The sequence below is a fragment of the Phragmites australis genome, chromosome 4, assembly GCF_958298935.1.
Source record: "Phragmites australis chromosome 4, lpPhrAust1.1, whole genome shotgun sequence".
In the NCBI taxonomy this organism is placed as follows: Eukaryota; Viridiplantae; Streptophyta; class Magnoliopsida; order Poales; family Poaceae; genus Phragmites; species Phragmites australis.
The window spans coordinates 8438962-8459430 of NC_084924.1; the positions used below are offsets into that span (position 1 = coordinate 8438962).

A 20469-nucleotide genomic window follows, 5' to 3' on the forward strand; every position below is an offset into this window, starting at 1 on the left:
GAAAATGCACAAACAGGGGGATGGATAGAAACTCCATCACAATCGCCAAAATACAGCAAGGAGCACACCTCTCTCAGCAACCACCAACATCACCGGAGTTGGTGAAGAGGAACCGTCCACCTCCATGGCCACCGACGATGAATCCGACTACAAGAACAGCGATGGAGAACGTGACGGCCATGGCGGCGATGCAGCAAAAGCTAGTAGCACCCAAACAAGATGAAAACTAGAAGCTAACCAGAAGAAAACTAACTTCAAGACTACGTAAGACTAGGGTTGGCCCCTTCCCTCTCGTCGCCGACGAGGAGAACCGGTGAGGGAGAGGCCGGATTTAGCTTGGAAACAATGACCGCCTGTTTTTCGTCTCTCTGAACTGTAGCAAGGGAACGGATTCAGACCATGACGGATAGTGTTTTAAAGGTTGAGAGCATTGGGACACGGTATTTTTATGATTTTAAACCTCTCGTCTCGTGAATAGGCGATTTTTTATTTCTCGCCCACTAAATATGCGAGAGGCGACTATTTTTGCAAATTTATAAAATGGCCGCATAATTTGTCATTTTTAAATTATAAATATAAATAATAAAAATTCTGAATGCTGATCGATAGTCAGCATGTCCGGACTGGGCTTACGAAAGACCACGATGCCGTAAGCCTAGCACAGGCCAGCAATTTTTTTTGTTTTTGAGTTCCAGAAATATTAATAATCAGCCCAAAGCAACTGACAGGCTACCCCAGGGCCCATTTGTAAAGGCCTAGAAGGACTCGGAAATCGCAACAAGTCTTGGTCCAGTCTCTATATTTGGGTACATGGGGGTTCAATCTAGTAGGAAGTAGAAATTGTGGCATTGCGTTCTCGCGCTGCTGCGAACTACTGAAATCGTTTTGCTAGGCTCAGTCCAGTTTAGATTTTTTACGTTGTGCATTATCGTCTTCTTTCGGACTATCCTAGTGTACATTTTAATGTTTCCCTATGTACATACTGGGGCGGATCTACCGTTAGGGTGAGTATGAGCGGCCACCCGAGCTCCCCATCGTTCAGGCCTGTGAGGCCTACTGGGCCAGTGGTCTAGTCCCACACGATCCGTAGCTCACAAATAAAATTTCAATATGCAGCGTGTGAGCGTAACCCTAGTCCCCGGTCCTTCTCCAATCTCCAGTCTCCTGACTCCCGAGTCCCAACGACGGCGGGCGGGCAGCGGGCCAACAGTGGTGGCCTGCGCCCTGCGGGTTGCGGCAGCGGTGGGCGTCGTACGGGCAAGGTAGCTGGCCAGGCAGCCAGCGGCAGTGCTAGACTGTCGACGCCCGGGCGACAGGCAGGTCAAGCCGGGCAGCCGGCCGTGTGCCGTGAAGCGCAGCGCAGAACGGCATAAATGCAATCTGCAGAAGCGGTGAAGGAGAGCCGGAGAGGGGAGGCGGGATGCGGACTGGCAGAGCCGTGGAGGTCGGAGCGCTTCTCGTCATCTCGTGACCAGGCCGTCGTGCTCGGTGCTCTGCTCCCCAGTCCGGGTCCGATAGTCAGCAGTCCCCAGACCGTCAGGCATCAGCGTGTCTGCGTGTGCGCATCCGTGAGCAAGTCATGAGCATGTCTGCGTCATTGCGTGGGCGCATCCACGCGTGGCTGCATCGACGGATGGCCCTGCATCACCAGGCGACAGGCGACACCACAGCAGCACGCAGCCGGCATCGGCACTGCTCAAAAGGACCTTGCAAAGAGTTGTGCACAGGAGATAACTTAAGAGATAAAGAAAGAGATTGCATTTGAGGAGTTGTGTCCTAAAAATATTCGTATGCTTGCACCATCAGTTAAAAAGGACCTTGCAAAGAGTTGTGCACAGGAGATAACCAAAGAGATAAAGAAAGAGGTTGGTGATGGTTTTTTCTCTATTCTTATCGATGAATCTCGTGATATATCAATCAAGGAGCAGATGGCCGTGATTCTGAGGTTAGTGCTCTTATTTATTTGTTAAATTGTGATATTGTGAGATGTGTGATGTTGTAGTAATTGTTTGTGGTGTTGCGCAGGTTCGTGAATAAGGAAGGAAAAGTTATGGGTCTTAAGCATGTCACAGAAACAACATCAGATGCATTGAAAGGAGCTTTGTTTGAGTTACTTTCTACACACGGTTTGGACATTGCTAGAGTTCGATGGTAGGGGTATGATGGAGCTTCGAATATGAGAGGTGAATTCAATGGTCTTCAAAAACCCATTAGAGATGAGAACCCATATGCTTTCTATGTCCATTGTTTTGCATATCAATTACAATTGGTAGTCGTTTCTATCATAGGTAGTTGCACATCTATTCATGAGTTCTTTGAATATGTTAATATGATTGTGACCACCACTAGTGCATCTTGCAAGAGAAAGGATTTATTGTCTAGCAAGTATCGTGAGAACTTATTGGCCAAGTTAGATAGCAGTGATATTTTTTTGGAAGAGAAAAATATCAAAAAACTAACTTTGTCAGACCTGGAGATACTAGATGGGGTTCTCATTACGAAACTTTAATCCGTATTGAATCCATGTAGGTTGCAGTGATAGAGGTGCTAGGGCTTGTGCAGGAAGATGCCCGAAATCCAATATCAGCGGGTGGTTTGATGAGAATAATGGAGAGCTTCACTTTTTGTTCATTATGAAGATGATGTTGAAAATTTTTCATATTACAAGTGAGTTATCTCTACTCTTGCAAAGAAAGGACCAAAATATTATTGAGGACATGTCGTTGCTGATTGATGTGAAAGCACGTTTGCTTAACTTGATGAATTATGGTTGGGAGCCATTGTTTGTGGAAGTCAAAATATTTTGTGAATAAAATGAGATACCAATTCCAAATATAGATGAAGTAGTACCAAGATGGGGCTAATCAAGGCGAAGTAAGATCAGTGTTACTCAAGACCATCATTATCGTGTTGACACCTTTTATGTAGCTCTTGATGCTATAAACACAGAGATGACTCATCGTTTTAATGAGCTATCTTCAGAGTTGCTTATATATTTTTCTTGTCTTGATCCAAGAGGCAAATTCTTTAAGTTTAATGTGCACAAGATTGCTAGACTTACGGAGATATATGACATAGATTTCTCTATCAGCGATCATGCCGTTATAAAGATCAACTTGAAACATTCATTCTTCATGTTCGAAGAGTTGAAGATTTTATTGGTTGTCACGATCTTGCAAGTCTATCAATGAAGATGGTAGAAATTCAAAGATATATTGTGTTTCTATTGGTGTACCACCTTATTGAGTTAGCATTGGTACTACCAATTGCAACAGCATCTGTTGAAAGAATCTTCTCGGCTATGAACATCATCAAGACTGATTTGCGCAACAAGATATGTGATGATTGGCTCAATGACTTGATGTTGTGTTATATTGAGCGGGATTTATTCAGAGGACTAGATTCTAATGCTATTAAGAACCGATTTTAAGATATGAAAACAAGGAAGATAAATTTGCCTAAGCCTTCTAGTTTTAGACATAATTAGTGATTGTGGTTCCGTAAGTTTCTTTACTTAATTATTTCTATTGTCTTTGGTTACATTTGATTACTTTGCTTAATTGTATATTTGCATAATTGCATATATGTTTACCTTCGGTTCTTTTTCATTTTACAGGTTCATATGGTTTTATCAACTTGTGTTGAGATTGTTCGTTTCGCTTAATTATTATCTTAATTAAGATATTTTTCTTTAATTTCATTCTAAAGTTCGTCATACCTGTTTTGTCTGTCTGGATCCGCCACTGTATACATATATGCTTGTTAAATTTAGTGAGAAATACAGGTGTGTGGCGGACTACCACATCAGCCATTTTCATTAGTTTCTGGCACTAATCTTCTCAGCACATTAACATCGTTAGAACGCGAAAATCGCGGCATTACAGCGATGAAGAAAAGGGGAGAAAGCTACATAAAACGAAGTTGTGTATCAGCACTTCTTTGATTCATTTCCACCCTCCTATAATGAACAGCACCAGGAGACCAAACACAACTGCAACGCAAGAAATCGGCCGGTTTCAGTGGATGGGGTCAAGCAAACGATGATTAAAACCGCAGTTGGCAACTGATGGTGATTTGCATCAAGCTTCGCTTCGTAGATTTTTTTCCCACTTCCCATCGGAAATGGCATTGTCAACGTGGGACTTGCCGACAACTTGAAGTGGCCCCAACTTCAACCATCGAGACAAGGAAGCAAGCAACTAGGAGGCAGTCAAACGTATATGTGACAACACCAAGCACTATTGTCTCAGCACGCTTTCTAAATTTTAGGCATATGTTGGTCAGGTGATAAAGAACGGTGCGCCGTTGGCTGTGGAGGACGGGTGCCGGAGCAGGGAGCATCAAGACAGCAATTAGCGCGACAATGAGTACAGATCCGGTGGTGAGAGAGCCGCCGGACACGGCAAGCAGGGCGGGGGAGTATTGCTCTGTTTTTGTGTGGAGAAGAAGAGAACGGGAGGAAGAAGACGAGCTGAGATACGTCCGATCGTAAAATGAACGGTTGACCTTCATCGACTTAAAAAACACCGATTTCGGCGTATGGCTGGCATATAGCATCCGCCTTGTTTCAGGTTCCTACTCTGCCATAGTAAGTCGGGGCTGTTTGGCTTAAGTTGCAGTTAGCTTGTATTCTCTACAAAATTGCACTCAAGTTGAAACTAGTTAAAAATACTCCTCGAGGCCTAATGTCCATTTAGAACACACATGAATTTATTGAATTCCATAGGAATTCCAAAAAAAACTCGCTCTCACTGTTGGCCAATAATATGACTTAGGGCAGGCCAAATAAACCAAATAGGTGTTAGCTCTGCTTGCGTTCTCATAGAAGATAAGGGAACAACGAAGCAACTTAGTCCAAGTAACCGAAAGAGACAGAAAATAACAGCAGGCATATGATCCCTTTCACGAAAGAACATGGAGAGAAATGTTTGCTAGCTAGAATGCGCACAAGTCATGAAGATTTGCAGCAATTTTTGCTCCAGAGGAAAAGATAATTATCAACAGAAAAGAAATATGCCGCCTTCTGGATCAAGATAAAACGCCAAGCCTCCTAACAAATTGCACGAAAATGACAGCTTACAACATTGAACAGAAAGGATACAGGGCAGCACAAGAATAGTATAATGAGCGCATTACTTCTCTTTCACTTGAATGGTGGCGTACTGACGTAAACCAGAACAAACAGCTGACAGCAGGCAAATGCAGCTACAAACAATAAGAGCTATCTCCATCTGTTTTGAAAAGCTTGAGAAATTAAATTCAAGTAAAACAAAGACTGCCATCTATATAAGGGGAAAAATACAAAAATCCCTAAAAGTCACTTGGATTTTAACTTCACTCAAAAATTGTTTTGTTGCAAAAAATCCGCAAATGTTTGGTTTTGTTAAAAACCACCCCAAAAATTCAAAAAAAAATCTAAAAAAAACTAGAGACAATTTAAGAACTTCTGTGAATTTTTTTTTCAATATTTAATGGAGAGTAAGTTTGGAAAAAAACATGCAGCTCATTTATTAATTCTAGTTAAATGCATAGTTAATTATTTACTAATCCAAAAATCATAAAACCAATTTTTTTATCTTCTTACATGATCATCTATCTTCTAAAAATACATGAAATTTTGAAATAATTATTGTAACATGCAGGATTAAGTAAATGTGTTGCAGATAGATTAATTCATAACTAATCCATAACATCCCCAAAATTAGTGAAACCATTTTTATTAGTTTACTTAAACAATGATTTGTGTAGGAAAAATAATGGTAGACATGATAAAGTTAAAATAACATGAGTTGATAAATGAGCTGCATATTTTTTTTCCAAACTTCCTCTCTATAAAATATGATGCAAAGTATATTATTTAAAAAAAAATCGTAGAATGTCTTAGAATTGTCTCTAAATTTTTTTAGAAATTTTTTATGATTTTTTTTTTTATTTTGGGGGAGCAGGGTTTGCAACAAAACCAAATTTTTGGAGGGTTTTTGCAACAAAGGGGGGAGGTTGCATTTTTTTTTTCCCACTATATAAGAGCTAAGGACATGATCTAAGACTACCCTGAAACTGCAAGAACATTGCCATTGAGGGCCTTCCAGACAATTACTACTCTGAATAGACAAACTAAGGACTAAGACAGAAAAACTAAACCAATATAAATATTACACAACTAAGGAAATAAATTATTTATGGAAGGTACTGAATACAAAAGTAACGGTAGAAATAGCAAAGTTTAGATGACAAAACCCTGAAGTAGCCCTCAAAAGAACAACTGAACTAGTAAGCCAACATTGGTTATAGTTAGTATTACCACTTATAAACTTAATAATGGCAATGTTGGAGGTGCTAATGATTTTTCCATTTCATACACATACAGAATGCCAATTGTCACCAGGAAAACACATGAGCAGGCAGTCTACTCCACCTGCTATCAATTTCTATACAATTAGCGCTAAATTTGCTCTAGCTACTCATCATGTAGCAGCACAAACACCAAACAAGTTAACTCAGCTAAAATTCCCCAATTATACCACCTATTCATTGTCATCATCTTGGGAGGAAACTAATACAAAAGCTGCAAAACCAATCCTAACCATTTCTTCACTGATTCTATGACAGTGCCACATCCAACAACACAAATACACAAAAAACTCACCGCCAGGCAGACACTGTGAGCAGTGGCCGCTTCTCCCAAGCTAGTGACAAGAACGCCGGTGGCTGATCAACAAGTGAATACTTGTACTTTGAATCGTAGTTCCAGAGCAAAAGATCAGCCTGGCTCATGGCATAGTTGCTGAGCCGGACTGGCTCGAAGCCGCACCACTCCATCAGTGTTTGCCACTCCCTGCTGCCCGCCATCCGATCGGTCCTCTCTGCACCCTCCTCTGGCCCAACAGCTCTCCGAATGCGCTCCCCAAAAATGCATCGCTCCACCCTCACCCTCTCCGGTGAGTCCCGCGCCATCGCCACATCCAATGACTCGAACACTGACATGTAATAGCACAGTGCATTGGCAAACCGGTCGAAGAACCCGGCTCGGTTCAGGCTGACCTCGTACTCCCCGAGGGTGACCACTGATGGATTGAGTGACTTGGCCAGCCGGAGGACTTGCCGCACCGGCTCATCGGAGTCGCCAAGAAGGTGGTACAGCTGGAGCATGAAATTGACGGCCATGGCTTCATCAGGCTCAACCAAGAAATCTGATCGATCCAGCTCGTGCACTGGCCGCAGCAACGGGACAAACTCGAAGTCCACCCCAAGAAGCTTGGCGAAGTCACGGAGACGGGCACTGGTTGCGGCGAGGGACGCCTCAGGCTTCGGCCCCAAGAACGGCGAGGGAACGCCGGAGATACGTACCCGGGATGGCTTCCCCTCGGGTCGAGTGGCCAGCGCCTGGAGCAGGGCCGCCCACTGGATACCCTGCACGATCCCAAAGTCAACGATATGGATCTTGGTCGCCGCGCCCGTGGCCTCCAGGATGGCCTGGTTGGCGGTCAGGTGCGCGAACTTGGAGTAGGGACAGGCATCATTGAGTGTCTTGTAGCAGAGCGTGAGCTCGTCAGAGGCAAACTGCGCGTCCACCGCCGTGCCGCCGCACGCGAGGCGGCGTGCAAGCGCGTCGGCGAAGTAGAACGCTACGCGCTCCGCGGGGTCCCCATCGTCGGAGGCCGCGGCGCGCACCTTCACCAGCTGCACGGCAGCGAGCCCTGGATCTGTAGCCGCGGTGCGGGAGCAGGCGAGGAGGGACTGGAGGATGGGAGTGGAGCAGGTGTCCAGGGAGCTCGGAGAGGAACACGCTGCCGGCGTGGCAGCGGCAGCCTGGGGAAGCGACGCCGGAGCCGTGGCCTTGGGCCGGGCGGCCGCGTCGACGGGGGCTGCAGCGGGAGTGGGGACGGGGACGGGCTGCGGTGGAGTGGTGAAGATGAGGCGGTCGAGGTCGGAGTCCGCGAACACGGGGGCGTCTCCTATGAGGCTCTCCATCCACCCATCGGAGTCGAAGTCCGCGGCCGCGGCGAGGTCGGAGAACACTGCGTCGGCCCCGGACGCCCCGACGAAGGCGTCGGAGAAGAAGTGCTCCGCGTGGGGCCACCCGCCGCCGCAAGGCAGCGAGGACGCCGGGATCTGGCCGTGTGAGGGCGCCGGGGCGGGCGGCATCGGCGGCGCCTGGCGCGGCGGCAGAGGCATCGGCGGCGGCGGCAAGTGGTGGTGGTGCCTCTGATGCTGCTGCTGCTGCTGCTGGATCACCTGCTGCGCGATGGCCATGAGGTTGCCGCTGTCCGCGCACATGTACGCCATGGCGTTCCCCGCCCTCGCCGGTGGCAGAATCGCGGAATGGTAGGTGGGGTGGGGGGCTCTGCCGGGGAATTCGGCGGTGTGGTTTTGGGGGAAGGGAGGGGGGTAACAACGGTGGTGAGCGGCAGGGGCTTTAAACCGTATGGCGTGGGCACTGTGGTCGCACTCTCGCAGGCACTGTACCGGGCACAGTTACGAGACTGCCCTCCGGCGTACAGAATCCTAGAGCGTAGTCTGGTGTAGTGTACTAGTACTGTACAAGCGTATGTTCCGGTGGCTTGCCTCAACGGTAAAATGGGAGTGAGTCATGACTCATGAGGGAAGGGCTGGGGAGGGGGAAGGGTGGGAACTTGAACTGCGGTAGTCAGGTATGACTCGCTTTGATCTTCTGCGGTGGGTTGTCATCTGCTTCTTTTGCTGGTGGATTCTGGTTGCACGGTTGTCTAAGCTTTGTTTGTCAGAGGTAAACTAACCATGCAAGTGGGAGTCATGGATCACTATTTAGTTTATTTTTAATATAATTAGTTAAAAATAATTTTTTAGTTACATTTTTATTTTTGGATGAACCTAATAAAAAAGTTAAACGATACACTTACATTACAATACTCACTCTCCCACATATGCTCTCTCAGTCCTCAAACATGAAATAGGAGCGAGCGACAATTTATTTTTATTAAGTTGCGCCAGTCAAGATTAGAACTCAAAACATCTAACTCAAATATCATATTAAGTTATATACACCGATCAGCAAACTCCAAAAACTAAAACTATGAGAAAACATGATCAATTCATCTGTATTTCAACATCTCCCTCAGGTGCAAGCTCCGCCATGTCTCAAACATATATGTGTGTGCGATAATTTATTTTATTAAATTATATCAGTTAGAACTCAAACTCAAAATTTCTTGCTTTGATATCAAATTAAGCTAATATGAAACCGATCAACTCCTTAAAAGACTAAGTTGGTAAAAAAACGTGAAGAATTTATTTATACTCCAACAATTTTAAATACGGATACGAGAGAAACTACCAGATACATAATCTATCTAACTTTACATTTATTTCGGAACAGATTTTTTAATCTATTTTCTGTATAAGCTTAAAAAATAAGCGTAACACTTACCAACCGCAAAAACTAACCCTTAAGTTTAAGTTAACTAGACTTGAGCTTGGCTAGAATTCGGATGATATTGTTATAAGTCTATAGCTAAATTGTTGACCAGCTGTGAAAATATTTAGGAGCAATGTTAGTAATTACGGTGCATGCAGTTTACACGGTAAAAATGAAACTATTGTAAGCAGGCGCAAATTCGCCAAAGTTGCAGCTTTTCCTTAGGACAAATTTCTTATTTGCTATTAAAAATTTTGCATCTTCCTTCCTTGGCACTTTAAATTATTTTTCTTATCTGTCATCGCTTTTATCTTGTGTGTCTTCCATACCATTCCGTAAGGCTGCCGGCGGAACTTCCGTCGAAAAATATTGTTCCTGTTTACTGTTTATAAATTAGTGGTCTTCTAAAAATTTAAAATAAAATTGTACGTGTTCTTATAATCCATGTGTAAAATAAAATCTCAAAAAATTGGCAAAATTTAATAATATTTTTCTTATCTGATAGATTAATTTATAAAATTATTTCCGGCTCTACCATTACAAACAAACTCACTTTTTCACGGTATAAACTAGAGCTGTAAATAATTTTATAAATTATTTTATCATATATGAAAAATATTAGTTTATTTTACTAGATTTTTGAGATTTTATTTGAAACCCTAATAATGGTTAGGAGTTATAAAAGTAATTTTTTAGAGAATTTAAATTTAAATTGTACACATGCTTTTTAGGTAAGTCTAATTAAAATATGTTGTACATGGATTATATAACACATAAAAAATAAGAATTTTTAGAGAAATAAAAGATCACTATATTTTTTAGAAAACAGAAGGCTACTGCGTCTTATAAACAATAACCGTAAACCATATCCGAGAACAGTGATTTTTTAGGAAATGTCTGCTGCAGACTGAAGGAATGGCATGGAAGGCACACAAGATAAAAGCGATGGTAGATAAAGAAAAAAAGTTGGAGTGGTAAGGAAAGAAGAGGCAAAAAATTTAATGATATGTAAGGAATTTTCCTTTTTCCCTATTACAAACAAGCAAATTTGTCACTTCGGCCCTAGCAAGGCTAGGCTCGCCCGCACTGGCGAGGCGAGAGACTCGCTCCGGAACCACAGTGACACGTATATTTGTGTGTTGAGATTTTCGATCCACAGAATTCATGCGCCGATCCAACCCTGGAGTCGGCATCCTTCCACTCAACCATTGTGGCTCTGGTCCATGACGCTGAAATAGTGAAATGCCTGGACGACGCTGATCTAGACTGTAGTCACTCTCCAGCTGCCATCCATTGAACGTTCACAGAAGATCTTCCAAACCAACCACAGGCTGGTGATGGACCACATGGCCACGCCAACACAACGACCGTTACCTCATAAACACTAGCGTGCCCTGCCGGCGGAGGCTAACATGTGGGCCCAGGTCTAGTGTCAGTCTTTATACAGTAACTCCCCTCCGGAGGACGGGACCCTGGGCCCCACCTGCCAAGTGCCAATGTAGTGTACCAGCCGAGGCAGCGCACGCCCGAGCCGCGGACCCGAGGTGCCCAGCCGATCGGTCGGCATCCTCTGCAGTTGCATCAGAAACCAACGGATCGGATCAACCGATGAACAGTACAAATTGTCGCTACAGCTATTTCCCCGTCTCTTGACGGTGAGACCGGATTCTCTTTCGATCTAGAATATCTACGTAAAAGAATTTTTTTTCCTTTCAGTATTTTAATAGTTTTTTTCATAATTTTTTCGAAAGAAATCTTAAAATTATTCTCTATGATGAAATTCTCTCATTTTCCCTTATAAATTCTTTTGAAGATAAACTATTAGAGATAAGAGAAAATAAAATGAATAGGAATAGAGAAGAGATTAAAAAAGAAAATGAAATGTAGAGAAAATAGTTGCATGGTCTGACCGTGCGTTTCCTTTGCTCCCTCCCGCGAAGCGCGCGGTCCCACCCACCCTACGGCACGGCACTGGCCCTGCGCTGCGCTACTAGGGACGGACAGCACCTCTCGACTCGGCCGTACAGTGCTTTGACCGTCCAGCCATGTCTGATCCCCTGGCACTCCTACTTGCTACTCGTACCGGTCTACGTGGCGGTGGGGCCCGGGGTGTTAAGCCGGAAGTTAATGCTGTGGAACAAATGCTGCGCATTGTGCGGCCCCTTTCTGCCCCTGAATTCCGGACTAGCCGTAGCTGTGAGCTCTCAGATAGCCAGCTCCGTTCGTCCTACAACCACACGGAATTCTGCGCGCACGAGCTCAGCTCCTTCAATCATCTACGGGAAAATATTACACCACGTGCAGCTAAAAAATGATCATAATGTTGTGTTGTTAACTGACTACTCCGAATCCCCCGATCTTGTAAATTCATCAGGAAACTGGGCGTACTGCTGTGCCCCACGTCTGAGCTGTTGAACCGAGACTCGTGTCGTGTTCGTCTCATCTGCGTCCTGCGGGGGGCCACGGCCACACTGTAGCAGTGACGCACGCACCGAGCAAGAGGCCGTGCCGCTGGTTGCACGGCCACGACGTCCGCGCACCAGAGGTAGTGTATGGAAAAGTAAATTTATAGGATAGTGTTTTTGTAAAGACCTTTCACTGACCACGATACATTTTTTTTCTTCTACATGTATCTCTTGATCAAAAGAAGAATAACATATATCAGAATTATTAAAAATCTTTGTGTGAAGGATCTTATATAATTTCTTTCGAACGCATGGCCCATGATCTCAGTGGTAGCACATACGTCTGATGCTCGCTCCAAAGCTCGCGTTCGTGGGAACTGCACTCGAATCGGCCCCGTCGACGACGTCAACAACGCGATACGAGGTCGACAGGTTATTTATCATTTTCCTTGTCTTGAGATTTATCGGCTTCTTTCCCCATTCTTTTGATCCAAGCGTCCACCATTGGCCGACACGAGCAGGATAAAGTTTGCGACAACTATAAATACGATGACGGTGATGTATATACATGTACGTGTCACAGCTGTGCAGAGAAGAAGACTGAAGGGAGATGGGGATCAGCTGGGAAGGCAAGGACACCTAGGCCAGGAGAAAAGTGTCAGGCTACGAAAGCCCAATTCAATATACGCAGGAGTCGACTTAGTCGTGTAATGGCCAATGGGCATGTGTGGCGTGCGTTGTGGTGCAGAATGCTTATAACCGTGCGAGTGGAGTGAGAGAGGGGTAAGAAAAGTTCAAATACTGAAAACTCTAAACAATATACCTCCTCTCTTCCCCGTTATCTTCTACTTCCTCACTGATCCCCTTCTTCCTGACATCCCTAACCCCTTCTTTAATCGACGACTACGCACAAAACAACTAGTATCAGAGCCCTATAACTGGGATCCTCCTGAGTATTTGAAGAAGCACATGTATTACATCCAAGAGTAGAAGAGAGTGGTGGTGTCGGAGGGTGAACTCCTCAAGCGAGGATCTGGAGGGACCCCTTTTGAGATTCGGTCGGGGGATGATTCTGAATCCGTTTCGTAGGTGAAATAAATGGGAGTAAATGAGATGCAGGTGGAGGTGGAATGATCGGATGCAAGAAGTAGTAAATGCTCAGGAGATTTTTAGACAGGTTCAGGCTGCACGGAGCGTAACACCCTACCCCTGTGTTTATGCTATAAATGCTCTGAGAATGTCTCTCTGAGGATCTGCTGGGTTACAAGAATATTTGTCTAGTCTAGAGCTTCGTGCTCTTTGTTCTTCGGGACTTTTCTTCTGGTTCGTCCTCTATTGTCTTGATCTCTACTCAACTCCGACTTCAACTGAACTCCAACTTGAACTCAACTGTCTTTCTCCGGGGAGCCCGCCCCGCTTATATACCCGCCGGGGCGGTAACGTGCCCAGAAAGGATGGCGCGAGTTCCAAGGCGCCATAAATAGAAAGCAGTCATCATGGGCTGCTGCGCGAGGTGACGGAGAGGGTTGAAAACACGCCCCCATCCGGCCTTATTCGTCATCATACCGCTTTTCAACGGGCGCCGCAGGGAGGGCCCACCGAGCAGCCTCCGAGCAACCCGGAGTGCCCACCCAGTCAAAGCAAGCCTGACACAGCAGGGCGGCAGGCGGGGTGCCTCGAGCTCTGCGACGTTATCCCGAGACGCGTCGGATGACGCACGATGGGACCCGTGCATTAAATGTCCCCACGCCTCCCTGCCAGGTCGTGGCAGGGACTGACAGCAAGCGTGGGGGGAGCAGTTGGAAGTGACAGGTCACGTGCCCTCTTAAATGCAGCATCGGGCCTCTCACCAGTTGACACCTCACCCCTGGGCCTCTGTGGGGTCCACCGACGAAGGATTTCTCATGTCCTCGGGGAACCGAGTGCTCGGGGGCCACTATTCGCAGCTCCAAGCACTCTCTCCCGGACATGCCCTTTCTTGGTCCTTGGGGAACCGAGTGCTCGGGGGCCACTGTTCATAGCCCCGAGCACTCTCTCTCGGAACTGACTGTTTGGGTCCTCGGGGAACCGAGTGCTCGGGGGCCGCTGTTCACGGCCCCGAGCACTCTCTCCCGGAACTTGGCTTTTCTTATTATCGGGGAACTTGGGTGCTCGAGGGCCACTGTGCATGGCCTCGAGCACCCTCTTCCTGGTACTTTGTCTTCTCAGGTCATCGGGGAACTCGAGTACTCGGGGACCACTGTTCGTGGCCCCGAGCACCCTCTCCCCGAACTTGATCTTCTCGTACCTCGGGGAGATAACCCCCGAGGGAGGGCGCCACGTGGCACTCTGTTGTTCTGGTATCGGGACTCGGGGACCCCCGGTTCCTGTGTCACCGACAGATGGAGATAGAGAAACAGCTGGGAGAGATTGTGAAGGCACTCGTAGTTCTCCAAGACACCACCAAGGGGCTTGAGCAACAAGACCTTGCAAGAATCCAATAAGGCCATATTAGAGTCAATGACCGATCTAGCAGGTTGGAAACCGAAGATAGATATGGTCATGGAGGAAATGCAAGAAGAGCTGGGGGAACTTCGCTAACAAATTGAGCAAATCTCGAAGAATCCAGTGTTTGTGGTTAGTTAATGGCTAGTTTTTATTATTATACACACTGGATGGTCTGATATTTGTACTGTTGCTAACACCGGATCATCTAGTATTCATAATCTTTTTTGATCATTGGAGCAACGGCTAGTTCGTGGGTTTAAGGCTATAAATACCCCCACTCGGTCATTTGAGTGTGTTGGAATCCATGAAAGCTTATAGACACTTGAGAAGACATCCAAGCCACTAAAGTGCTAAAAGTGATCATCCAAGCTAATTAAGCACAAGATTAGAGAGTGAGTAGTGCTAATATATCTAGAGAAAGTTGTTGCTATGTGTTGCTGCCTAGAGAGAGGATCAAGGAGTGATTTTATATTGTACTAAGTGATACTTTGACACTTTAGAGTTTTAGTGACTCGCCGACACCATGAGTCTTGATAGCTTATACTTGTTGACCCTCCGACTTGGTGTGGAACGACCGTAAGACTCTTGTACGGGGACACAATGAACCTTACCTTGGTGGCTCAAGCTCCGAAATGAAGATGGTGGCAAGTGACCAGAAGAGAGGCTTGTGGTGAGGTCTTGTCTTGATGGCTTTGTGGCTCAACCTACTTGAGGCATAGCTAGCTCAAGGGTCGTGATCAGTACCGTCCAGGAGCTACAGCTTAGGTGGTTGCTCCAATATAGACTATGGGTGATATTTATATCATTGATACTATTGGATAAAAATCTATTGTGCCGAGTTTGTTCTCTCCAACATCTTTACATTTTTCGTATTTACATACTAAACTTAGAGCACATTTAGATAGAAATTGATATAGGTTTATTTTGTGAAGTTTTTAGAGTTAATTAGTTTTAGATATCCTATTTCACCCCCTCTTAGGACGTCATCAATCCCTACAATAGGTTACCATCAAATTAGAATGTTACCAGAGGATGAATTCAAGACAGCCTTTAAGACAAACAATGGACACTATGAATTTAAAATTATGCCTTATAGATTGACAGGTGCTCTAGCAACCTTCCAAGGCTGTATGAACAGAATATTGGCTCCAATGCTTAGGAAGGGGGTTCTAGTGTTCATAGACGATAAACTCATATATAGCAAGGATATAGATGAGCATTACAATCTACTGAAATGGGTACTGCAGACATTAAGAGATCACTAGTTGAAAATCAAGGCATCCAAGTGTTTCTTTGTTCAGAAGTAAACTTACTTACTTATGGGTCATGTGATCAATGGGCAAGGGGTTGAAACAATCCCAAAGAATATTTAGGCAGTAGAGAATTGGCCAAACCCAACAAATGTGAAGGAGATTAGAGGGTTATTAGTGCTAGTGTGCTATTATAGAAAGTTTGTGCGTTCCTTTGGAGTAATTTGCAGTCCACTAACAAAATTACTCAGGAAGAATGTGCCATTTGTGTGGGCAAGAGAGCAACAAGAAGCTTTTGACACTTTGAAGAAGGCTCTTACTACATCTCCTCTTCTGGCCTTACCTGATTTCACAAGGTAATTTGTGATTGAAACAGATGCTTCTGAGAAAGAAGTAGGAGCAATACTTATGCAAGATAAGCATCCTATAGCATTACTAAGCAAAGCATTGGGTCCTAGAAGTTGGTGTTTGTCCACCTATGAGAAGGAAGGGTTGGCCATTCTTATGGCAATTGATAACTGGAGACAGTATTTGCAAGGTGGAGAGTTTTTTATATGTACCGACCAAAGGAGTTTGGTTCATTTGGAAGATTAGAGCCTAGCTACACCCTGGCATCACAAGATATTAACCAAACTAATTGGTTCACAATTTAGATTGGTGTACAAGAGGGTTGATGACAATAGAGCTACAGATACATTGTCAAGATGTGCAATCAGTCCTAATTCTGAATTTTGTGCCATATCAACTATTGTGCCAGCATGGTTGGGGGAGATTAGCCAGGGGTATAAGCAAGATCCAACTACACAGCATGTATTGGCTCAACTATCGGTGTCTAAAGACTCTGTACCTAGCTTTCAATTGAAGGATGACCTCTTGAGATTTAAGCGAAGAATTTGGGTGGGCAATAATACCTCAGTTCAGAGGTCTATACCGAAAGCCCTTCATTTCAGTGCTGTAGGTGGGCATTTAGGAGTTCAAGCTACATATGCCAGAGTGGGGAAGCTATCTGCTTGGCCAAGAATGAAACAAATGGTGAGGGATTTTGTGGCTACTTGTACTATCTGGATGCAGGCAAAGCATGAGAAAGTGAAGTACCGTGGGTTACTGCAACCATTGCATGTACCGACAATAGCCTAGCAAGTGGTCTCTCTAGATTTCATAGAAGACTTCCTAAGTCAGTAGGATTTGATAGCATTTTGCTGGTGGTTGACAAACTAACTAAGTACGCATATTTTCTGGCATTGGATCACCCCTACACTTCTCAACAGGTAGCTCACTTGTTCCTTCATCAAATATATAAATTGCATGGTATGCCTGCTGCCTTGATCTCTGACCATGACAGAATCTTTACATGTTTATTTTGGAGAGAGTTGTTCAAACTTGTAGGAACCAAACTATGCATGAGCTCGGTATATCACCCACAATCGGATGGCCAGACGAAAAGAGTAAATCAATGCTTGGAAGTTTATTTTGCACTGCTTTGTTCATACCTGCCTGAAGAAATGGATAGCTTGGTATCTCTTGCAGAGTTTTGATACAACACGACCAAACATTCCCCACTTGGTTGCTCCCCATTTGAGGCTTTATATGGGCACACCCTAAGGCATCTGGGTATACCGATGACCTCGGTGACTGAAGTGTCAGACTTGACACAGTGGATGACTGACACGCGACTCAAGATTGAACTGATTCGGCATCATTTGGAGCATGCAGTGCAGAGAATGAAGTACCAAGCCGATAAACATCGCTCAGAATGAGTATTTGATGTGGGGGAATGGGTGTACCTGAAGCTCCAACCATATGTACAAACATCAATTGCAGATAGAGCTAACCACAAACTATCCTTTCGGTATTATGGTCCGTTTCAGGTTCAGGCACGGGTAGGCGAGGTGGCATACAAGCTAGTGTTATCGGAGGGCGGCAAGATCCATCTGGTGGTGCACATATCGCTTGAAGAAGGGACTACTGCATATGACTCCAGTGCAGAATCGACTACCTGATGCAACGAAGGAGGTTGTGTCACGCCAGTCCCTGTGAAGATTCTGCAACATCACCTCTATCAGAAGGGCTCCAAAATGAGGAACCAGATCCTACTGCAATGGTCTGGCATGTCGTTTGAATTGGCGACATGGTAAGATGAAGCTGAGTTACACCATTGGTTCCCAACATCCCCAGCTTGGGGTCAAGCCGACTATGAGATAGGGGGTGTCGCAGCCGTGTAGAGAAGAACACGTAAGGGAGATGTGGATCAGGCGATAAGATAAGGGCACCTGGGCCGAGAGAAGAGCATCAAGCTATGTAATCCCAATTCAAAATACATAGTAGTCGACTGAGTCATGTAATGGCCAATGGGCCTGTGTGACGTGTGTTGTGGTGCGAAATGCTTATAACCATGCGAGTGGCATGAGAGAGGGGTAAGAAAGGACCAAACTCTGAAAACTTCAACAATATACCTCCTCTCTTCCCCACCATCTTCTTCTTCCTCTCCGTTCCCCTTGTTCCTGAGATCCCCAACCCCTTCTTGGATCAACGTCTACCTAGTCACATAACAGTACGCTCTATGATGGCATGACAAGTGTGGAGCTAATAATTGGTGGACACCTACAATACATATCGTGTGTTGAATTGTATATGTGTATCATGGCAAATCAATCATCATGTCTAACCATATCGAAACGACGGGAAACGCTTAGCTAACCACGTATCATGGTTCATGGATACTAGATCTCACTTTATCATAAAGTTAGCAAGGTGATCCATGCTAATGATGTACCTAGCATTACGGTGATATTTTATCATGACGAATTTTGATTAAAAAACAATATCTTTTTATTATTTTATTTTATTTTATTTGGATTTTTTTTATAGATATTTTGTTTCTCAAACCTTATGAAATCGAACTGCTAATTTTTTATAATTTTTAAATCCGAATTTATATATTTATTAATTGTATTAAATATGGATTCTTTAGATTGTTAAATGTTCATAATAATAAGTGGTCTAAATATTTTATTTTTTTATTTTAAATTAATATGGTAATTTTGTAGGTTTAAAAGGTAATATAATGGTTCTTTTTAACTCTCAAATATTAAAATAATAGATTACTTTGCGCCCTCGTAATCTTATCGTTTTGACACATGCACAGTTAGTTCGGATGGGATCCGGATCCTCTGTTTTAATTGTGATTAATGTAGAGAATCACTGAATAAACAGTATAACGAGGCAATCACTACAGTAGTCTATATTAATTAATCAATATTACTGTAGTAAGTACTGTAGCAACAGTGATGTTGTGAACTGTAGAACCGCTTTTTACTGTTCATAGGGTACTGTAGCGACAGATCTAGACTCTCCGTTTTAAATCGGATGGTGCAATTTTACTTTAATACAGAGGACTGTAGCCTCTTTGCATTGGTTTCTTTAATACAGAGGATCTCAGTCCGTTCGGATGACGTGTTTACTGGGGCCTGAAAATGATTTTGCCGCAACTTTAATGACCAAATTACATTGAACATCAATCCCAGTCAACAGTATTGATTTTTTGTAAGCATTTGCACTGTCGGGACGTGAATCACGAGTGTCCTTCTGGGGAAGCGTGCGTCCGGCTCCGAGAACTGGACAGAGGAAAGGAGACATCTTCTTCAACTATAATTTATTTACTTGGTTTTCTTTCTGGTTTTTTTTTATTCTCGTTCTCTTTATTTTCTCTCATCTTTAATATTTTTTAAAAAAAAATATTTGTGAGAAAAAAATAGAGAATCTAGCGTGAAAAGAATATGAGAGAATTTAGTCGTAAAGAGAATAGTGAAAAGAAACCGTTAAATAAGAATATCTTCGTAAAGAGAACGAGATTCGTAAAGGGAATCTATTAGAGATGGTTTTAGACCATCTTTAACCATATTCTTTTTATTTTGTTCACTTCTTGAATTCCTCTCATTCTTATTCTTTTTATTTTACTTATTTTTAATAGATTCTTTTCGATGGATTTATAAAGAAAAATGAGAAAATTTCTTCGTGAAAGAAACTAAGAAATGAAGTTGTTAGAAATCTACCGCTTAAAAAAAGATCTTGTGACCACTGAAGGGAACAAGACTCAGGAAGAAAAACATTAAATATAGTCTTATTTGAATGATCTTTACCAACCTCGCAAGTTTACCACTCACTAACTTCAGTAAGTAATCTGGCTCACCTGGGTTTAACACAACCTCCTCCTTTGCGGGTAGGGTTTAACACGACCTTCTTCGGCCGGCGAATTCTTGCGGCGTACACGTTCTTTATGTCGACTTCTTGTTTTCTTACGTCTTTCCCTGCAAAATGGCAAAGCATGAACTGCTAGCACTTTGCACATTCGTGCTTCGATGGATCATGATTCGTGACTACCAACGACTCGTAGTTTTCGTTACCATATCGTAAAAGTGCCCAATAAAAGCCAAAAAGAGAGCGCGCACCAAAGAACGAGTTGCAAGTCCCGGGGACGGAAGCAAATCCAGCGACCGAAAGCCCCAAAATGCACCCAGGTCAAGCGGCGCCTTCACACCCTGCCCACAGTGCGGACGTCGCCGTCCCCGACGTCGACCGCGCCCACCTGGGCCTCGCGTCGTCACCAACCCGGCTGGCGCACAAAATCTCCCCGGGCTCTCGCGCGCGCGTCCATGCGCATGTCCCTGTCCGGGATGTGCATGGCGCCACTCACTGATGCTTGACCACCCGCTTTAACTAGTCTCCAGCCAGCTCACTCCGGCCGCGCGACAAAGTTGCCAGTCGTGTTCAGACCTCCTCCTCGCCCGCCTGCCGTCGCGCCGTCGCGCGGTTCGGCAAAGGTGGGCGGGCAAGTCGCCCGTCCCGCGTGGATAGGGCCGCTTTTGGTCGCGATGGGCCGCGTGGATTTTCAGTGGAGTCCGACGGCGAAGTGATGTGTGTTGTTTGAATGCTG

General features: G+C 44.6%; 1 protein-coding gene across 1 annotated transcript; it reads right to left on the minus strand.

The window, feature by feature from the left end:
• Positions 1-6332: 6332 nt before the first annotated feature.
• On the minus strand, positions 6333-8558 carry LOC133915556 (SCARECROW-LIKE protein 7-like). The gene has a single exon (XM_062358765.1). The coding sequence runs from the start codon at positions 8284-8286 to the stop codon at positions 6643-6645; it is 1644 nt and encodes a 547-aa protein (XP_062214749.1). The 5' UTR covers positions 8287-8558; the 3' UTR covers positions 6333-6642.
• Between the last annotated feature and the right edge of the window lie 11911 nt (positions 8559-20469).